Source organism: Gambusia affinis, linkage group LG16, assembly GCF_019740435.1.
Source record: "Gambusia affinis linkage group LG16, SWU_Gaff_1.0, whole genome shotgun sequence".
Classification (NCBI taxonomy): Eukaryota; Metazoa; Chordata; class Actinopteri; order Cyprinodontiformes; family Poeciliidae; genus Gambusia; species Gambusia affinis.
The window spans coordinates 3,943,081-3,962,552 of record NC_057883.1 but is presented as its reverse complement, the minus strand read 5'-3'; the positions used below and the strand labels follow the sequence as shown (position 1 = coordinate 3,962,552).

General features: G+C 40.2%; 1 protein-coding gene across 2 annotated transcripts in view; it reads right to left on the bottom strand.

Annotated features, from left to right (window-relative positions):
* atrn (attractin) overlaps positions 1–19,472 on the bottom strand; it is a 145,563-nt gene that overhangs the window by 45,142 nt on the left and 80,949 nt on the right. For both annotated transcript variants that reach the window (XM_044142753.1, XM_044142754.1), the window contains exon 26: positions 15,622–15,700. In XM_044142753.1, coding sequence (XP_043998688.1) covers positions 15,622–15,700 — 79 coding nt within the window. The remainder of the gene's footprint in view (positions 1–15,621; positions 15,701–19,472) is intronic.

Below are 19,472 nucleotides of genomic sequence, written 5' to 3'. Positions count from 1 at the left end.
AATGCAGGTATTACACTCTGGGGTTCTATCCCCTCGCTCCCTTAACTGTTAACGGTTTGTTGCTTTGTTTTGTGTGTGTAATCTTGGCTTTCATTACGATATGTAAAAACGTGGGACGGCGAGCTCAGACTGTGTTAAAGCAGCCGGGGGAGCCTTACAGACTAACTCGCTCCCTTGATTGGGTCGTTTAACACTTTTGGCAGGAAGAACCGATGAGACTGAAATTCGCAGAGCACTCCAATGACTCTGAAATGATTAGGTATTACAGAGCATCATGGAGAAGTGCTCTGAATGGGAGGGTAACAGCTGCAATGCAAACGGGAAAAGATAGGTTTTCTTTCCTGGCTGCTTGCATCCAGCCATCTGCCCTACGGCGGATTGGTCGCCACGGCGGCAAGAGGGTCCTCAGGACGACGCTGGGGTCTGATCTAACGTGGAGACCAAATGTGTGTGTGTGTGTCTGGGTATTGTCATTGTGTTCCGGGTCCCTGCTTACTGCTGGGATGCCAGTCTCTCCCACTCTACTGCCCCTGCACACAGAACCATCTGCTGAAGGCCTGATCTACAGCGCTGCATGCAGACAGGCTGCTAAATGTGTCGGGCTCTGCAACAAACTACATGTACTAAGTGGTTGGTTTTTTTTTGTTGTTGTTTGTTTTTTAAAGAAGGAAAATGTAGTGGTTTTTTTAATTGTCATTAATGTTTACTTTGTGAATCTATCGTTTAATGACTTAATTAAAGCCGAGGAAGCTTTTTAAAAAAAAAGAAATTAGTTTATAAAGAAATTATGCAAAGTTGCTTCCATTATATAAATCTTGCAGAACTTACAGAATTTCTCAGACTTTTTGTAAAAACACCATACAAACTTGAGACAGGAAGAAGAAACAAACAGGTTTTTGTTTTTTTTAAGAAGGATGTAGATGGGCAAAATAAGGATTTATTTTAGAAACTAACACTAGTTTCTAAACTAGTGTTAGTGAATTGTTTTCTCCCCTCAAAAATGTTCTTACAATGCTGAGCCATTGCAATGCAGGTGGAGTATGTAACTTTTATAAAAAGTTAGCTTTTTTTTTGTATATTTGTTAAAACTTCATCCGTCTCATACTAAACCGTCACAACATTCTGACAGTTTTAATCTGTAAAAAAACATAATTCTTATAAAAGTTACATACCCCAGATTTAACTTGAGTAAAACTGTAAAAATCCATGACTAGAGACGTGCAAAGCAATTTGTTTCTTCATACAGCACACATATTCTTTAGTTTTATTTATATAACGTTACGTTCTTCAATTTTTTTTGCAACACTGTTGGATACAGTGAACACCACAGTGTTTTTGTGGTTCTGTTATTCCTGGATAAACACATTTGCACTTTTTTTTTTTTTTTGTGAAATGTGACTGCAGATTATTTGTGGAAAATTTAAAAATTCTGAACTTTTCAGATAGTACATGCAAAAAAAATACCTAGTCGCAATGCTACTTAGCCCTCTAGCAGCTGGTGTTTGAAAGCAGCCAATCCAGAAACGCCACACATTTTTTCCTCGTCAGTGATTGGTTAAGCCTCCAATAGGGAAGATACTGAAGACAACACATCTTAGCTTCTGCGCGAGTCGTAAAACGGTTTACGTGAAGGTATATTTGGTGCTTGAACTAATAAAATAGTCAGTTAAGTGTTTTTAGCGAGGGTCTTAACTATTCACGGAAAGCTGCGCAAATACCTTTGTCTAGTGAAGTGTAAGCACACACACATCTTAGTGTGTGTGTGCTTACAGGTCAGCACCCATAATCTGTGCTCAAGACTCTTATTTTGAAGAGTAGAATGAAGTAGATCTTGAATTGCCACATTATGTGGCTAGCGAATGCTAGCTAAGACTAATTATTAGGCTGCTGCTAGCTCTCTGTTACAAAAAGAGAGAAACTGTTTGTCTCACAGCATTTTAGGCACTTTGTAGGAAAAGAAATGAAAATAAATGACAGATGAGAAACGAGATTTAGCGACTGGCTAGCCTTCAGCTGCTAACATTGCTAAAGCGGACTTATGGTTTAAAGTGAATGCTCAAGGTCTCCGTTTTTAAAGAGTCTGTACATTTGATCACCTCCAGTGTAAAACACCTGGCATTTTCTCATTGTGATCCACTGAACACAAACGCCTTAAGTTAACAGGTGTGACAGCAGCTTTAGTTGAGTTTATCTAAAACAGATTCAATGATTGGTTTGTTGGTACTAGTGCGCACATCGGTGCATCGCTCTGAGGAGATTTCTGAACACGGCACATACTCATGTAGCTGTAGCTTAGGAGCAGCAGGAGCAGTCAGAATTGGAGAAACTTTAGACAAGGGCAGCCATGGCACAGGTTAGAGGTCACACAGTTACATCCAACAACAAGGAAGTGAATGGGCCGGAGGCAGACGAGAAAGATGGTGAAGAAAACGGGACGAGACACGAGGGCTAGGTGACACTGTCACCTGCGAGATAAAATACAGGTGGGTCAGCAGTTTGCGGTGGCCAAGGGCGCGAACACAAGGGTACAGCAGCGAGGCAGCTTAACAACTTTACTGCCAGTTTTGATTCATCCTCACCTTGAGGATCAGACCACAACCAAAGGTCTAAGAAGCGGTGCGGCGCAATTAGACCACCACCAGTCAAACGGTTTCAGTTGGATTTCCAATTTTCCAGCTGGATAGGTAGGGGGACAATTTCAGAACAGATATTACTTTAAACTGTCATTGTTAACATAGACTGTACTTTACGCTCGTGTTTGTCGCAGGGATTAAACCGGAGGGGGTTTTTAAATTTTGACCTTTGGAAAATCTAAATGAAAGCTGGAAAACAAATGCTCCATTTGTGTAAATGTTGCAAGACGATTCTGACAAGAACTTGAACTTCTGTATTTACAATATATACTTATTATATATTTATATGTAATAATTAAGGGGTTAAGTAAAAATACTTCAGACCTTAACTGTCATCCTCAAAACGCTTACGTGTTATTCAGTAGGTCAGTGAGGACACTGGTGACTTCATGGCACATAAAGGGTTTAAAAAAGTTTAGCATTAAAATAAATACTGATTATACAAGAAAAAAAAAAAACCACACAACTTAATACAAAGAAATATCTAACAAAACTAATGGTCTGATGACCAGAAATTACAAATATGGGTAACACTTTATTTGAAGGGTGGTGCATAAGACTAACATGCCACTGTCATAAACATGACATAACACCTGTTATGAATATGAAGGAGTATTTATGAATGTTTATGATTGTTGTCATGAAGCGTCATTCGGTAAATGTGACGTAATGCAAAGCTGCACTAAAACTTGCATTGATAGACTACTAAAAGTGTCAACTTTGTATTAAAAGTGTCATTTACTGAATGATACTTTATGACAACAGTCATAAACATTCATGAAGACTCCATGTTCATAGGTGCTATATCATGTTTATGACGGTGTCTTATGCACAACCCTTCAGATAAAGTGTGACCCACATGGGCAACACCTCTTATTTTGTTCAGTTAATTAACTGTAATTACAGTACGATATGATTTTGTTTAAGATTAACTAAGCGGCGTTAATTATCTTTAATTGTGAACTGAAACATCCTTTCAGTTCACACAGATATTTTTTGTATGCTTATTTAAAAAACAAATAAAGTCCAGCCTTCATCAGTAGTTATTTTTTTCCATTTTCAATGTTTTTTGTTTTTTTTGTTTTCCATCAGTATGACACGTTTTCATCGAACCCTCCTTATGACATCAGTTTTGACCATCACCTGACAGTAACGACCATAAGACGATGGCTCTTTGAACGTTTTTGAAATGCTATTGGTAAAGATAAAACAAGTCTACGTAAAATTGCCCAATTCAAAAGCCTCCCTCCCTTTAATCATCTCTGTAATGTTTACAGAGATGATTAAACGAAGGAAAATAAAAAAAAATAAAAAAAGAGGAATCCAGAGATGTATTCGCTCAAAACCAGCGAGTGACAGTTCTTACGTCAGAGAGCGCCACTATTTCACTGCAGCCTGTCTTGTTAGGGTCTCAGATCTTTCCTCTGATCTGCTTCCATTCTTCAGAAACTTTTATGTGCAGACCTTCCTTCACACAATCATCAAAGGGAGAAGTGAAATGGGGGCCTGTGTTCCTGGCAGGGGGAATGTGCTCATGTTCAAAGGGAGGGTTTTTGGGGGTTTTTTTCCTCCAGGGACGACAACTTCTTCTTCTGCATGTCACTTTATTACCACCTTATACCTTTAACCATAAAACATTTGATTAGGTTAGGAGGGGGGAATAAAAACATAAAAGAAAAGTTCGGTTTACATATCACAGCTCATTAAACAGCTTCCCACCTATTTTATGGCATAATAGGTGATATCCTTTAAAAAGGTGGCTGAGCCAAGATACCATGGCTGCCATTCATATTTATTGCCCGGCGAAGGCAGCGAGGAGGGAGGTGTTTGTAAGGAGAAAGGGGGATAAAAGGGGCAGCTTAATGGGGTAATAAATAAATGAAGGTGTCAAGAGACATCCCTGCAGTTCCCTGCCTTTCCCTGGCCGCTAATGGAAAGAATCTACAATACGGTGCATCATGTACAGCATGGCAACAATCGTCAGGTGCATTGTACCGACCTGTATTTCTGCAGACACCTCGGGGTGCAAAACAGGCTCGCGCATGTCAAGTTAGAGGAGATTTATAGTCGCTTTAGAAGCAACTATTGATGTTGGATACGTTCACACTCCTTCAAGGGATGTTTCGGAGGAAAATTACATCCTCATAGGAATACAATAAAAATATTTGTACTCCTTTCACTTTTTTTGGGGGGGGATTTTGTTACATTACGATCACATCAGCAGAGGCAGGGAAGATAGTCAGATTGGAGAGAAGTATGGGTTGGATGTAAATGCAGGAGAATGCTAAAAAGAAGACCTGTTGGATGTTGTAAAAGACTTAAAACTGGAGGAGAGATTTACTTTCCAGCAGAAGAGGCTTAGACATTAACGATGTGGCAATAAAAAGAAAAGATTCACACAAGAAGCAAGATTCTCATTTGTGACGATTCTGAATCAATTTAAAAGTGCCCCAAAAATTGATGAAATAATAAAGTAAAAGAAAATCCAACATCTGCCGTTCTCCATTTTGTAACTGAAAACTGAACATCGACACGCAGGCGGTTCTGGAACGTACGCAGGCTCAGCAAGTACGGAAACAAAGGAAAGTGCAAAAATGAAAGATTCAACCGGCCCTTTTTTGACTTAAATTGCTCGACGGCCAGCATTTGGATTCATTTCGTTTCTTTGCCGGGAAGCATGAGCTCAACGCGAGCTTCACCGTGTGCTACTTTAACCGAGTGTACCTCATAAACACCAATAAAATACATTAAAATTTGAAGTTGTAGCATGACGAAACGTTGGAAAGATCAAACAGCGTTTCATTTATGGAAACTCCTCTTCGACAGTCAGATGCGTCTCAACTATTACAAGTAAAGTGCTAAAATTGTACCCATTCAGCCACATTCTGGCCTGAAATCTCCTCTGTAATCAAGCGACTGAAGACGGTCTGCCCCCGAGGCAAAGGAAGTTGGTCCATTGTTACAGTATTTTGCATCATGATGCATTGCTCCCCCCTCTCCCCTTCGTAAGCCGCTTCTGTAGGATCTCCGCTTTAATTAGGAAGCTTACGGGCCTCCGTAAGCCGTGCCTGAAATCTGTCTGTGTTCTTACCGCTGCTGGCCGCCGATAAGCGAACGCGACATTTCTCATTCTATCACTTAGTTTCTCCTCGTGGCAGACTTGTCAGGGTAAGAGGAAATACAATGTTTAAAAGAAGGAGAGGGTAGAAAGGTGAATGCCACCCATGCTGACCAACAAGGCTGCTGCAGGAATAAGGAGCCTCCACCGCCGAGTGGGCGGCTCAGGCTGTGACGCGGCTCATCCCTGACTGAAGGGTCCGGCGTCTTCGGCGACATTAAACGGCTGCTGCGGCTTGGCCCGTCTAATGCCATCTGGCAGCCGCTGTCACCTTCAAAGGAACCGTCATGTCTCAAAGGGAGGCTTTGATTAGGCCTCAGACAGCACAGAGGGGCACACACACACAAACAGATGCATGGCAACCATGGTGGAAAAGAGGAAAAGAAAACCCCGACGCTAACAAGTGGGCCACGGATTGTTTATTTAGTAAAAACAAACAAAAAAACCCACCACTTTTAGGTTTACGCTTTGTTTATACAGAAAATACAGCATGTATTGATGAAATCCTGAACATGAGATATTTACATGAAACCCGTGTAATGGTGCGATCACACCAAAAGCGTTTTGAGCGTCAGGCGCGTCTGTTTACAGTCAAAGTCCATGTGGAGTCGCGTCGAGGGCCGTTGTGGCGCGTTTTGAGTGTCTAGAGATTTGAAACGTTTGGAGAGTTTTAAGCGTTTGACGCGTCAAGAGCGACCAACAGCTTGAGCTCACATGTCTGACGCTTTCTTTATTATTTATTTTACATTGGCTGTTCTACTCTTAATGGCACTGACTAAACAAATCAAAGTTGTTTTTCCGTGCTTGACCGAGCTTATTAAGTTATTGGTGTAGAGGTGCAGAGTTGGCAAATAAATCTGAGTCAGTGCATGTACCTCTGTTTTTGAAAAAGTCTGAACATTTTAAGTCAATTCAGTGCTGTGTTTCTGTATCGGATCGGTATCAGCCGGTGTTAAAACCTCACACAGATATTGGAAGTGAAAAACGTCTCTACTGAACGTCTTCTGTTGTCTCACTTCCATGATGCCCAAATGACAAGAGAAACATTACAAAATATTTAAATAGCTAAGTGGGTTTGTTTGTTGCTATGCAGGTTTTGGTTGTTTTTTTGTTTTTTTAAAGTGCCAAAAATATCTATCAGATGGACAATGGGACTGAAGATGAGCTTTCACAGAAGATAAATATTTGGATTTAAAGTTTTAATCATTCAATTGCCATCCTTTATTATACAGCATTAATGTTTTAGTGGTTTCTAGGCCCATCCAGCCTGAAAAGCCCAAAGCAGTTCACAGTCAGCCATGGAAAATAGTTGAAATGGAACCAAAATGGTCGTAATAAATCCAACATTCAACTTCTATAAACTTGAATAATTCCACCAATAAAAAATTTATTTTATCACTTTAAAAGTAGCATTCATGGGGATAACTTTAACAATGTGTTCAATTCCTAAGCCTCTCTCTAAGAGCTAACTTTTGCTTTTTACGACGGCTGCTCGCAGTTTTTTTATAAAAAAAAAAAAAGAAAAGAAAAAAAAAACTGTCACAGAACAATGAGCTTGGACTCATTTTACAACAATTAAAAAGCAACCAGTGAGAACAAGTCTCAGGGCCAAAACCCCTAAACTCCGGCGACTCTGCAATAACCGCACAATATGAAATCACCTCGGTTTCCCACGGCACAGGGCCTTTAGTGGGATGAATAAGGGCATAAGTAGATGCAAATGTGTGTCACTGTAAGTCTGATGCAAGTAATGCGCAACTTGGAGGAATGGAGGATGAATGCGAGACCTACGCCAGGAGGGACGGCGCCGGAGAGATCAGAACAAACTTGGGAGGCAAAAAGCTTCGACTAAGACACTTGACCTCGAACACGACCGGCTTTCTGTTTGCATCAGTTAGGAGAGGATTTTATAACGCTGAATGTGGATTTCTCGTTGTTCCAAAAGTGGTTTCCACACGATGTCATCAGTAGCACTTTGGAAACAAAGGCGCCGATCAAACCCTGCCAATCAAATCAAAGTTGCTCTTCAGGCTAATTCCAGGGCTGCAGCTATGAGAGGATTTTCAAAGCTTAATGAAATAGGCCAAAGTTTACAATTTGCTGTAAAAATAGATATAAATTCCACCTTTAAATGTTATTTTCGTTCAAAATGTCAATAAGAGAAGCTGTCGATAAAAGGAGGAGAAATACAGAAGAGCTTGCTGAACATATCTGAACAGACGTCGGCTATTGGTTGTAGTTAGTTGAATTATGTACAAGTTAAAAACAAAATTCATGACTACTTTAAAATTGTGTGCTTTCCAAGCTCATAGCACAATTTTAGAGCACAATCAAGTAACAATGTTAACTTCAGTTGTTATAAAAATGTTGTATAAGTTAAATATGACTTTAAAGAAATTTTACTTCCTAATTTAATTCCTTGAAATTGGGCCTCTGGAAGTCATCACAACATGGCTCCTCTATTCAGCCTCCAACAACGTTTTTACCAGCATTTTACTGAGACGCAGCTCAAATAACGAACTGAATAGATGCTCAGTTCCACCAGGTGTTTGCTAATTGCTGTTGGCTAGTCTGAAGGAGCTGAGTGGGGGAGCTGCTCCATGAGGGAGAAGCTTGGAAACAGCATCTTTTAGGAGGAGCTGCGTCGTCGAAGGCGGAGCTTGGTCGACCCAGGCGTTTTGCGCAGTTGTTGCCACGGGAGATTAACCGATTTCTCAAACATGCACGAAAGAATCAAGACAACACTCCAGGAGGGAATAACATTAAAACATGATGTAAAGCTAAAAAAAGCAAATTTAACGTAATACTGCACCTTTAACGGTGGACACTCCTTTTATTTAATATATTACGTCTAGCTATAAACTAGAGCAACTGGCTGTAATGAATTGTTACAACAAAAAGGTGGCAGTAATATACCAACTTGTTTCCTAAGAAGAAGAAAAATGATAGGCATTGTGTTTTGATCCCTGACCCCAATTGTTCATCACAAAGAGAAATCTGCAGGGCCTCTGCGTTGAAATTATAAGAACTTCAACGCTCCAACCACTTGCTCTATCGACAATACCACTACAAGGACAAATATGCTATTTCAAACCTCATGGTTTCCACGACAACAGCATTTTTTTTTCTGATAGAAGACCTTCGGAGAGTTACATTTTTCCACCGACTAACTAAATTGGCCATGCAACGATCAATTAATGCCATTCCACCACAAACAACCGATCAAAATATTGAGAGAGCCTCGTTAAAAACTCCCAGAGTTTAAAGCGGGATTAATAAATCAAGATTAGCCGGTCAGGATGGCGATGCATTCAAAAATTTGCTGCTCAAAACGACATTCATTAATTACAATAGTGCAATTAAGGCATCTGCCTGCATGGACACAGAGATAAATAATCCAATTTGTGCAGCAAAAACCATCTCTACGAAAAGTACCGGTTAAAAGTGATAGAGAAACCTTTGATGGATGAGATATTTATAATAACACAAAGCCATGGCACAAAGCTGGGTCTAATTATGGGAAGGTTTTATAGTTATATTACTTAAAGAACATGCTAAGAAATTACTCTAGCCCCCAGCACAAGTTAAACCCAGTGACTACCTTGTTGCAAAAACACACTAAAAGAGATCTGAGGTGTCACACAAACCAAAGTGAATTTCAGGACACTGTGCATCTCTGGAGTGGTGACTTGAAGCATCGGTAATGAATACAATACATTCTTCATGGATCTAAAGGGTAAGAAGAAGTACAGAATTGCGTCCTGGTGTGCATCAAGGAACTGATGGTGGACAGAAATGTTGATTTCTAGTCAGACGGCCAAAATAAGTGATCCCATGCTCGGTTCTGGCATGAAATCCTACTTTGACGAGGACACCGGCAATCGTAGAAACTTTCATTGTGCCTCAGTTGTAGCAAAATTATTAAGGCCAATCCACTGGGATGTTGGAAAATGGATCAACCCAAGTATCCATCGTCAGCTACATTGAAAAAATCCATCAACGGTGATCATAAAGTAGAGAAAATGTGTTTTTAAATAATTTATTTCACAATACTGCATGAAACATAGGAGACAAATATGTGAACAAAAGCAGAAGGGTATCTGCTTCTTTCGCCTACAGATGTAGGTCAATCACAAAGCTGGAAAAAAGGCCGTTAAATTTTATGACCAAACAATGTTCTTTTTCATGCAGAGATAAAAACCATATTCTTTCTTCGCTGCAGTAAGTGGGTGTAGAGCGAGGCGGACGTCGGATGCCAAAAAAAAATACTTCAGGTGTCCAAGTCCCAATTCGACCCGACATCTGTGACAGAGGGTCTTGTTATATAACTAATGATTTTATTATTATTATTTTTTTTTTTAAAAAGGCAAATGTAACTGTGCCACATGTTGTGTCACATTTACATTTGCAATGCTGATTGGAGGAAGTGACTGCATTAATTAACTGCCTTGTTTTCTGCTCAGGATTCTTCAGATAAAATTCCCACTTTATGGAAGAGACGTACGAGTCGGGGCACAAACTGAATGTGATGCAAACACCTTTGTGCAGACTTAATGATCTTCATTTGCCCTTGGGGTAATCTGTTTTGGCTTAGAAATGATAATAATGTTGCAACATCTTACTCATGGATACCAAATGTTAGTGAGGAAAAATGCCAGATTTTTATTCATTTATTCATTTATTTTTTGCTCTGAATGCTGAAATTGAATCCACAGTTGCAATATTTGATACCGGTCTTGGACTCCATCTTCTCTCAGTCTTGGACATTGAGGATTTTATTTCAAGACCAAAACTGCAGAAATATTACCAAATTAACAGATTTGTTTTCCAATTTATCTGTTAACATCCTTGCTTTCACGGGATGCAACACGTGCCGATTGGAATCCAAATTATAACGTGACTCATTGCTAATTATGTGTTTTTGTCACCGCTGTCAACCATACCCAATCCCTTTATTCGCACTCCAAAGCAAGTGAGCTGTGGTTTTCTGGGTGCGGGAGAAGAGCTTCAGAAATACAACAGCATAAATTATAAAGGATATATTTGCTAAACAACATCCAGAAGGAAGCAGAAAGGCTTTCAGAGACGCTGGGGACTATGTCAAACTTTTGTCATCATTTAGAAATGAAGACACCAAAAAAGATGAGCTATGTTTAAATTACGTCAGCAAAACTAGCTAGCTATCGTTAGCAATCTGCCTCTGTGCCAGAATCTTTCACAAAAGAAATTTAGTCAATATTATCTATACATATTGATTTAGATGTCTATATGCACTATGTTCTGTCTGTTTTAGGGAATTAGTTTCCATCTCTAGTCAGTCATTTGCCACCTAGCTTGGTGAACAAGCCAACGTCACCTAATATTAGCTTGGGGTGCTAATCTTGGTCTCCACTTGGCGGTCTTGACTACAATAACAATTGAATTCATAAGTTGTTCAAACAAATTGTGGGTTTTTTTAAGTACAATAATACAGGCCCAAAGTAAACCCAAGTTGTCATAAGATTTCCCTGCTTTTCTTTTTAGAAAGACAAGCAGCTCACGATGCCAAAAATGGCAGCGTAAGCGTAAGCTTGTTGTGACAGTACAGTCAAGTGCAAATTATCTGTGATGTGTGATTGATAGGAGCGAGGCTGCCTGCGCATTTATTGCGCAATGCACTGCACTTGTCAGAGTCTGATGAAGTTCTGCACCTTACTTTCTTTCTATCCTCAACGAGTTAAACCATCTACTCCTCCAATGAGACTACAGTAAGCACATTAACACAACTTTATTTTGTGAATTTTTGTTTTTCTCTGCAGGCTTATAAAACAAGCCACACAAGCATGAGCCCGACATCAAACAAATTATTTTGGCCCCAATTTTAGGTGATGTTTGGCTCGGGCTTGATTCATAAATATAAACTCTGGGTTACAGCATACAGTTGGAAAAGTTCTGACATGACTTTTTTTGATAAATTTTTTTACATGAGAGAAACTGAATTTTTTTATAGGTTTTTGCAGACATTTTTAGAAATATATTCTATGTCGTATTTGAGACAGAAACTCCTCTGATCTCATTTCCCCTGACAGTGCTTGATAACTCATTCACCTGATTATCTCAATTTAGCCAAACAAAGGAAGGACCTTTCAATGAGCGTCATCCTTCTCAGGGGATGGAAGCCCACCTCGCACTTCTGAGGAAAATGATCCACGTCCACAGAAAAATGGTCATCAGCTCTTCCACCTTTAAATTATTTTCCCTCAAACTCAGCTTGGAAGTTTCAGAGTAATCATGTTGACAGGCAAACAAATAACACAGCGAAGGACAGTGATTATAGCCCACCTGACAATAACAGCTTGGAATAAAGTGTACATGGTATAAAAGATAACTGGTGACTTCTTTGTTCTTCCATTATGTAGTTGAATACTTCAAAACACACTTTTTCAATCAGCAGTACAATAAACGCCAGTGAAACTCAACCAATCTGTTGGGGGAGTGGAGAGTGTTTATTTGGACCTCTCCTGCCTTTAACAACCAATTCCCTTAAAGTTCCAGAGCCAATTTTGAGTAAAGGTTAGGGCAGCGGAGGGCCCAGCTGGACGACAGCAGGCTTGTGATGGAGTGAGTGTGGAGTGGGTGCAGGGTGGATGTTGTGAGACCTCCAGAGGTGAGGGTGATGACAGCACTTTGGGGCAGGGTGGCAGCTGAAGGGCACTTCAACTGGCATGGCTTGTGTACCTGCAGAAACTGCCACACACACACACACACACACACACACACACACACGCACGCACACACACACATTCCCCACATCCCTGTAGTCCCAACAACTCTCCCCACACACACACAGTCTGCCTCCAGGCCAGTCATTCAAAAGGCAGTGATGGCGCTAATGGGAATGCGCTATGACTCTACATGCTGCCATCGTTTAAGGGATTCTTCACCGTGCTAATAATCTGACATTTTAGGGTTTTCACGTCACTTTGGATTAGCTTAGCCAGGAAAGTTTGTCAAACTGGCTGACAGGCCAAGAAAAAATCTCCTTTGTTAACGCTCAACTATTCAGATTGGAGCTTTTTGAGCATTGCAGTCTGAGCAGCAAATGTTTAACAGCTCTCTTTGTAAAGTGAGAAACTAAGTGAGAGGTTTGAGGGTTTCCAAGAAACCGGCGATGGCTTTCCTACGCAATTCAGCTGGATTCTCATCTCCTTGCAGTGATCGGTCTGGGATTTTTATCATTGAGTTTGATTTCTCAAATTAGATTTGAACGAACAGAAAGAGGAGTTGTGAAGGATGATGTCAATTATTTGGCGCTGCTTTAGAAGTATGGTTGCAGTCAGACAGTGGCATTCTTGTTGTTTTGTTGTGTTTACTGCTAAACGAGCCTAGCAGCTTTACGTGAATGTCCTACACTCAGTGTTTACTGCCACTTACAAGGCTGATGGTGTTGTGGCATCTACTCAAGACGGATGAATGCAAACGTTTGCCATGATTTTATTTGTAATAAAATTAAATTAAATAAATTGTTTTTCTTGGTTGTTCTAGGATATAAAATTTTGACTAAAGATTGTGGTTTTAATGTGACGCACCCCACCAAATCCTACAAAGTGTTTTGGATCTAGTTTCTGGTGCAAATATCTTAGTGCACTTGAAGACCAAACTAACTTACAAGTAACAATACTAAAAAATAAAAAAGTACTAGTTTCACTGGCAGATTATTTCATTTGTAACAATGTTTTTCCTCAATATTGGAAGTGAAATTATCTTAATCTTTCATCAATATTAAGAATTTATTGACTTATAAGTCAATACCATCAGGTATTGACTTATAAATGACTTTTCTTGCTGAAAAGTCATTTATAAATTAGTTTTGTCTTATAAGTGCACAAGAAACTAGACCCAAAATACTTTGTAAGATGTTGTGTTTTGCAGTGAACAATGTGAATGTGTTTCATAAAAAGGTGTGGAAATATTTTAGCAAGTCACTGCAAAGGCGAACGAGTAGCAAGTGATCCTTGCACAGTCTCAACATACTGCGACTGTGAAACTGCAATATGTTGTGCTGTGAACCAGCATAGTCATTGTTCCCATCTGTCAAGAGATCACACAGATCGGAACAATTGAAAACAACTTTGCACAAAGTCACAAAAAGCTTCAAATCTGCAGAGCAGCAAAAACTTCACAGCCAATCGTCACCGGGCCAGGTGAATTGGACCGACGTCTAGAAATTCATCATTTCACTTTCGAGTCCGTTGCCTAAATATAGCCTTTTCTCTGCCAAGTATAATTCTTCAAAATGCTTGAAATGCTTAGAGGCCTCATACACCCACCCTGTTATTGGAGCTTTTAGCCAAGTTTTTAACCCTCAGGCCAAAAATGTTGCAGCTATTCTGAAAAGACATAATATGTCTGCTGGACAAATCATTTGCAATGCCTTGAGATTGGTACTGAAAACATCCAGAGGTCAACTTAACAAGCATTTCAGTAACATGTCTAAGTACTGCAAGAATCTTCCACTCTGAAACTCACAAAATCCCCAAAAAGCTCAAGGATAAAGGTGATCGCTTCGAACTCGTGTTTGAAAGACACAACTGTTTGTTTTAGATATGAATCCCAAACAGCAATAAAAACAGCATTAGATATAAAACAAAATGACTCATTCAAATGTTTTTCTCTCATTAAAACAAATGACAGAAATGCAACGTCGGCTCACCGTTGCATCAACTTTTGCATGATAAACAAGTTGCAGTTGGTCTCAATTTGATAAAGAGTAGAAAAGGAAACTGTTGCAATAATGAAGCTTGTTGGAATAATAAAAACATCCATTTGGTTTTCCTTCACCTGCCTTGTGGCAAAGTTTAAAGCCTGTCCGTCATTTGACAGGTTATAATTAACGCACCTGACTGGTGCACATGGGGAGACATTATAGACTTCACGCAAAGAGTTCATCGCAGAGGCAACTAAAATCAATCAATAAAAAAATCCTTTTTGAATATCATCTCATGGACCCTGAACTAAATGCATCTTTCAGACCAGGAGCTGACAGCGTGTTGAAGAGTTATGGACCGGGCGCTTTGGAGCGTCTCGTTCAGAAGCGCATTGCAAACCTTTAGTTGAAATGCTGCGTTTAATTCAAATCTCCATGACGTAGAACAGAGAAAGCAGAAGAGAAAGCAACGTTGAGCTAACCCATTTAAAGGCTAAACAAAAGAGCCGGCAGTTTATCTAAAGGAAACAAATAAAGGTGCATCAGTTAATTAGACCGTAACATACACAGTTCGCTGCACAACCAATGCGGACGCAGCTCAGCCGCTGCTAAGAATTAAACTTAACTCATCCAGCGGTTTCAACAAATGGAGCTGGAAGACAGTAGCCTCCCGGCCCAGAAGGAGAGCGGCGCTCAGGAGAAGAGCAGCAGACGTAACATCTGTCCGTTTCAGGGAAAGTGAAACCACGCAAAAAAAAAATCCTCGTAAAAGCACACGTACGGATCGCGCACAGGGTAAAAAAAAAAAAGTTCAACTGATCGGTTTGGATCAGACACATCCAAGTGACCGATGAACCAGCGCAGATTTCTGTATCGATGCGACCAGGAGGAATTTGCGAGGCTGTGCGTTAGAGTGTACACATCCCAGCATGAACACAAGAGAACAGCTTCTGAAAACAATCCACTGTAGTGATCACCATGTTCAAAAGTTGCTCTGGAGTTTGATATCAGTACTAGAGCTTAATCTTCTTACACTGACCAGACAAATCCAGCTTACCCACATATAACCACAGATGTGGTTATATTGTGAAGCAATTGCGATGGTTGTTTTGTCCCCAAACAGGGGGAAGGAGAAAATCTATATTTCCTTAAGAAAATAAATAAATACAAACATTCAGACTTACTTCTCGTCGTCGTGACGCCCAGCAGCTCTGTTTGATTTTCCACACCACGGCGGCCACCAGCAGCAGCGACAGGAAGCAGCTGAGGAAAGATGGGGAGATGAATGGATGAGCATGAGATTCGGAGACAAACTGAGGACAGGACAGAAACTGGGAGGCTGAGGACTTATTCTACGTTTATGGAGCAGCATGTGAATTGTGTTCTTAAAAAGCAATCGGCTGAAGTTAGGACTGCAGCTCACCACTTCATCCAAATCCAATGAAGAAAATCATAACCAGAACATTCTTTAAATCAGCTCAGTCATGCCCACATTAAATTAGGAGAAGTTTCTCTAAGAGGCTCTTTTTATGACAATCCTAGCACTGAAAAAAACGTAACATCCAAAGATTCCACCTGCTTTGTGTAGACAAAAGGAGAACTCCTGTGGGGTCGCGACTAGAAGCGCCTCCACAGCATACAAAGCAACTGTGGATGATGTCACTGCTCCACAACATGTGGGGAAAGTGTTTAATGTCAAACAGAGGCAGCATCTGTTCAGGCTGGTAAAAAAAAAAAAAGGCAGAGGAGGTGGGCAAGGCACAGTGAGGCTTTCAGTTTAAACAACTCCAGGTAAAACAGCTTTAATGTGAATGGATAGTGTTTATGTGCTGTACTCGTTTGTGGGTGGCTTTGAGTCGGTATCTTCCTATACCTGGATGTAAAGTGACAGGACAAAAGAGCAACTATAGCATTAGTGTTCAGATGGCAGCACAAAACAAAGAGTGAGCGCTGGGTACTCAAACGTACACAGTCTAAATGTAATCAAAATCCTTTTCAGTTCATGCATATGAGAACATCTGAGGTTTTTCTGTAACATACTGATGGTATACAGAAGTGTCAACAAAATACACAAGCTAAATTATTTAGAGGATTTATGCTGAACTTCCTAGCCTAACTTCCTTTTCAGCATAAACTCCATTGAGCCTTTTGACATTTCACTGTACCTATTGTTGTGGCCATGCGGGAAGAAATCACGCATTTGCAAAGCGGAGTAACACCATCAATCGATGATCGCCGCAGCCACAATCGCTTTTCTAACTCCGTTTCACCACCAGGTGAGGCCGTGTGTCTGAGTAAAACCGTTTCAAACCCAGGCTGTGTCATGTGCTTGTATGAAGCTTTTACCACTGTAACCAATCGGAAAAATGAACTACCGAGGCACCGCTCCACCTAAGGAGGCCAGCACTATGACGGCAAATCATTTCAGAACTAAACAAATTCACATAATGTCAAAATTCACACAGTAACGTAAAGATAGAACCGTAAATGACCTATTCAGACAGTTCATCAGCAAAAAAAAAAGTTTAAAAAAAGTTGATTTGCGGTTTAGTTGCACCTTAAACATTTCTGCCTTATACAATCTAAAAAAAAAACTTTAGGTGTGACTTTAGCAATCTGAGCACAATGTTTGTGTTTTAGTTGCTGCAGGCTTATATTCTCTGATGGGTTATTATTCAGCAATATGCATAACTAATTTGACAGCTCGATGTTTCCAGAAGGAGATTTTAATCAACAAAGAAAAACTGCAGGAACACTGATAACATTTGTCACTGTAATGAAAACGTACACCATATTGTCATTCAAATTGGCTAATATGCATATGTCAAAAGCCCCTCAACATGCCGGTGAGGAGGATATGACATTTCTACGTTAATTGAATGGTTCTTTTTAAGTAATGATGGGAAGAATACATTTTATCTAGGCGCCTTTCAAGACACAAGTTTGCTTTACAACAAGAACATCATAAGAACAACAGATCATGAAGTGCAGTGAGGGGAGGAGATTATGAAAGTAATAGGAGCCGTGAAGAGGTTGGTGTCGAGGATGACACCCAGACTCTTGACTTATGGGGACGGAGAACATCAGAGTTGTCGACATACAGCAAAAATATTGACAGATTTGGAGACTGTGGATTTCGTGCCAGTAAGAAGTATTTCAGTTTCATTTGCATTACGTACGAGAAGGTTATGAATCAAGAAGTCAAGGAGGGAGGATGATGTGGTGGGTTTGAAACAAAGAGTTGACTGTCATCTGTGTAGGAGTGGAAATTTGTACTGTAATCTCTGAAAATATTTTGGAGAGGAAGAAGGTATGCAAGGATACAGCCGTGGGGAACACCACTGTTAATTGGGGAGAGTTGGGATTGGAAAGAAAGAGCTTCAATAAATACACCGATATGGTTTCAATTCCCTCCCCAACATCTGGAGCCCAGATGACCCGTGAAGATCAGGGTTTTACTGTGAAGTAAAGATCCTCCCCCCTCCCCAAGTCTGCTGATTTTGATTTTCTAAGTCTTATTATTTCTGCAATAAAATCTAACAATTGACCATCAAATAAAAAAAAATTTAAAAAACTCTGTCATATGGTCATTGATGTAGGTAATAGGTTTTATATTTTTCTGGTGGTGTTTTGATGCAATTATTATTACTTTTTCCACCTTATAATCAGTGGTTCAAAAATTAAACTATTTCAGCAACTGGCTGGTTTACTGGGAGTAAAAAAGCAGGTTGACATTGAGAGATGGGAATAAAGTTTCAAGCAAATGTCCAAAAAACTCAATCTACTGGACAACTTTAAGGTAGCCACCTGACTGCTACAAAGATGTGTTGTATCAACCGGTCAAAAAAAAACTCTTCTTGTTACTGGCATGTAGTAGAAACAGGCTAATGGGCTGTGAATTTCTTCTTTTCCCTTCAGTGTTTACTAGGCTTTTCTTCTCCGCTCAAATACAATACATGAAGAGACTTTCCAGGCTTTCTGAGGTGTATTTAATTAGAAACTCCCACGCCGAAGCGCAACATCTTTTTACTTTTCAGTGAGGTAGACTTTTCTCCAAAGATTAACAACCCCAATATAAATGCCTCTCCTGTTTCTGACATTGCAGGTAATGCTCTAAGATCCTCGTTCATCCTCACCCTCACCTCCCCTCCAAACACACCCACCCCCAATCTGAGTGACTCTTAAGGAGCCATCCATCGAAGATAAAAAAATAACTCCCTCTTTCTCCTTTGCCTGAAGAGAAATCTTCAAGAGATCCATCCGTTCAGTCGTCTTATTGATCTGGTTCTCTGCTCACTGCTTCAAGAGCGACATTGTGCTGATGAATGATCAACGTGAATGGAAATGAACCTCACATCAAAGACGTGCTTCTCTTCTGAGCAGTGTGAGGGAGAGGGGTGGGGGGCAAGAGAAGATAGCAATCGAGGGTAAAAATTAGGAATAATGATTGTAAAAATAACCGACAGATTCACAGCAGATGAGAGATGAAAAAGAGAAAATTATTGACAACGTGAAAAGACAAAGAAGCCAAAGACAGATCAAAGGACAGAAACATATAGAGGCGCACACCATAAAGATGACACAAACAGAGACAGGCCAGATCGCGCACCTCATTAAATCTCAAGCTCCACAAAGAAAACAAGCCTCGTTTGCGGCGCCTCAGATCTCACCATCCCATTACGCCGACATTTCACGCTTTCACACGGAGCAGAGACGAGCAGCTACGGGCCTCCGCCGTCTCTGCACAACCACCTGTGACAATCACACCTTGCTTCTTTGATTCAAATGCACCGACATAAATCACAGAAGTGACAGCTACAGAGAGGTTCACGGAAAAATTTGAGGTTTAAATATAATCTTTGTCTCTGTTAAGTACCACAATAAACGCGCTGCTGATACTCACCCACATTCTCGTTACGAAAACCCCGCTTTATAAGTCGGAAAACATCTTTTGACTTTAAGAATTTCGGTGCCAAAACATCAGATTATAGTGTTCAGATTTCTGTCGGCTCTGCAGAGGGTTGATCTGGCTGCT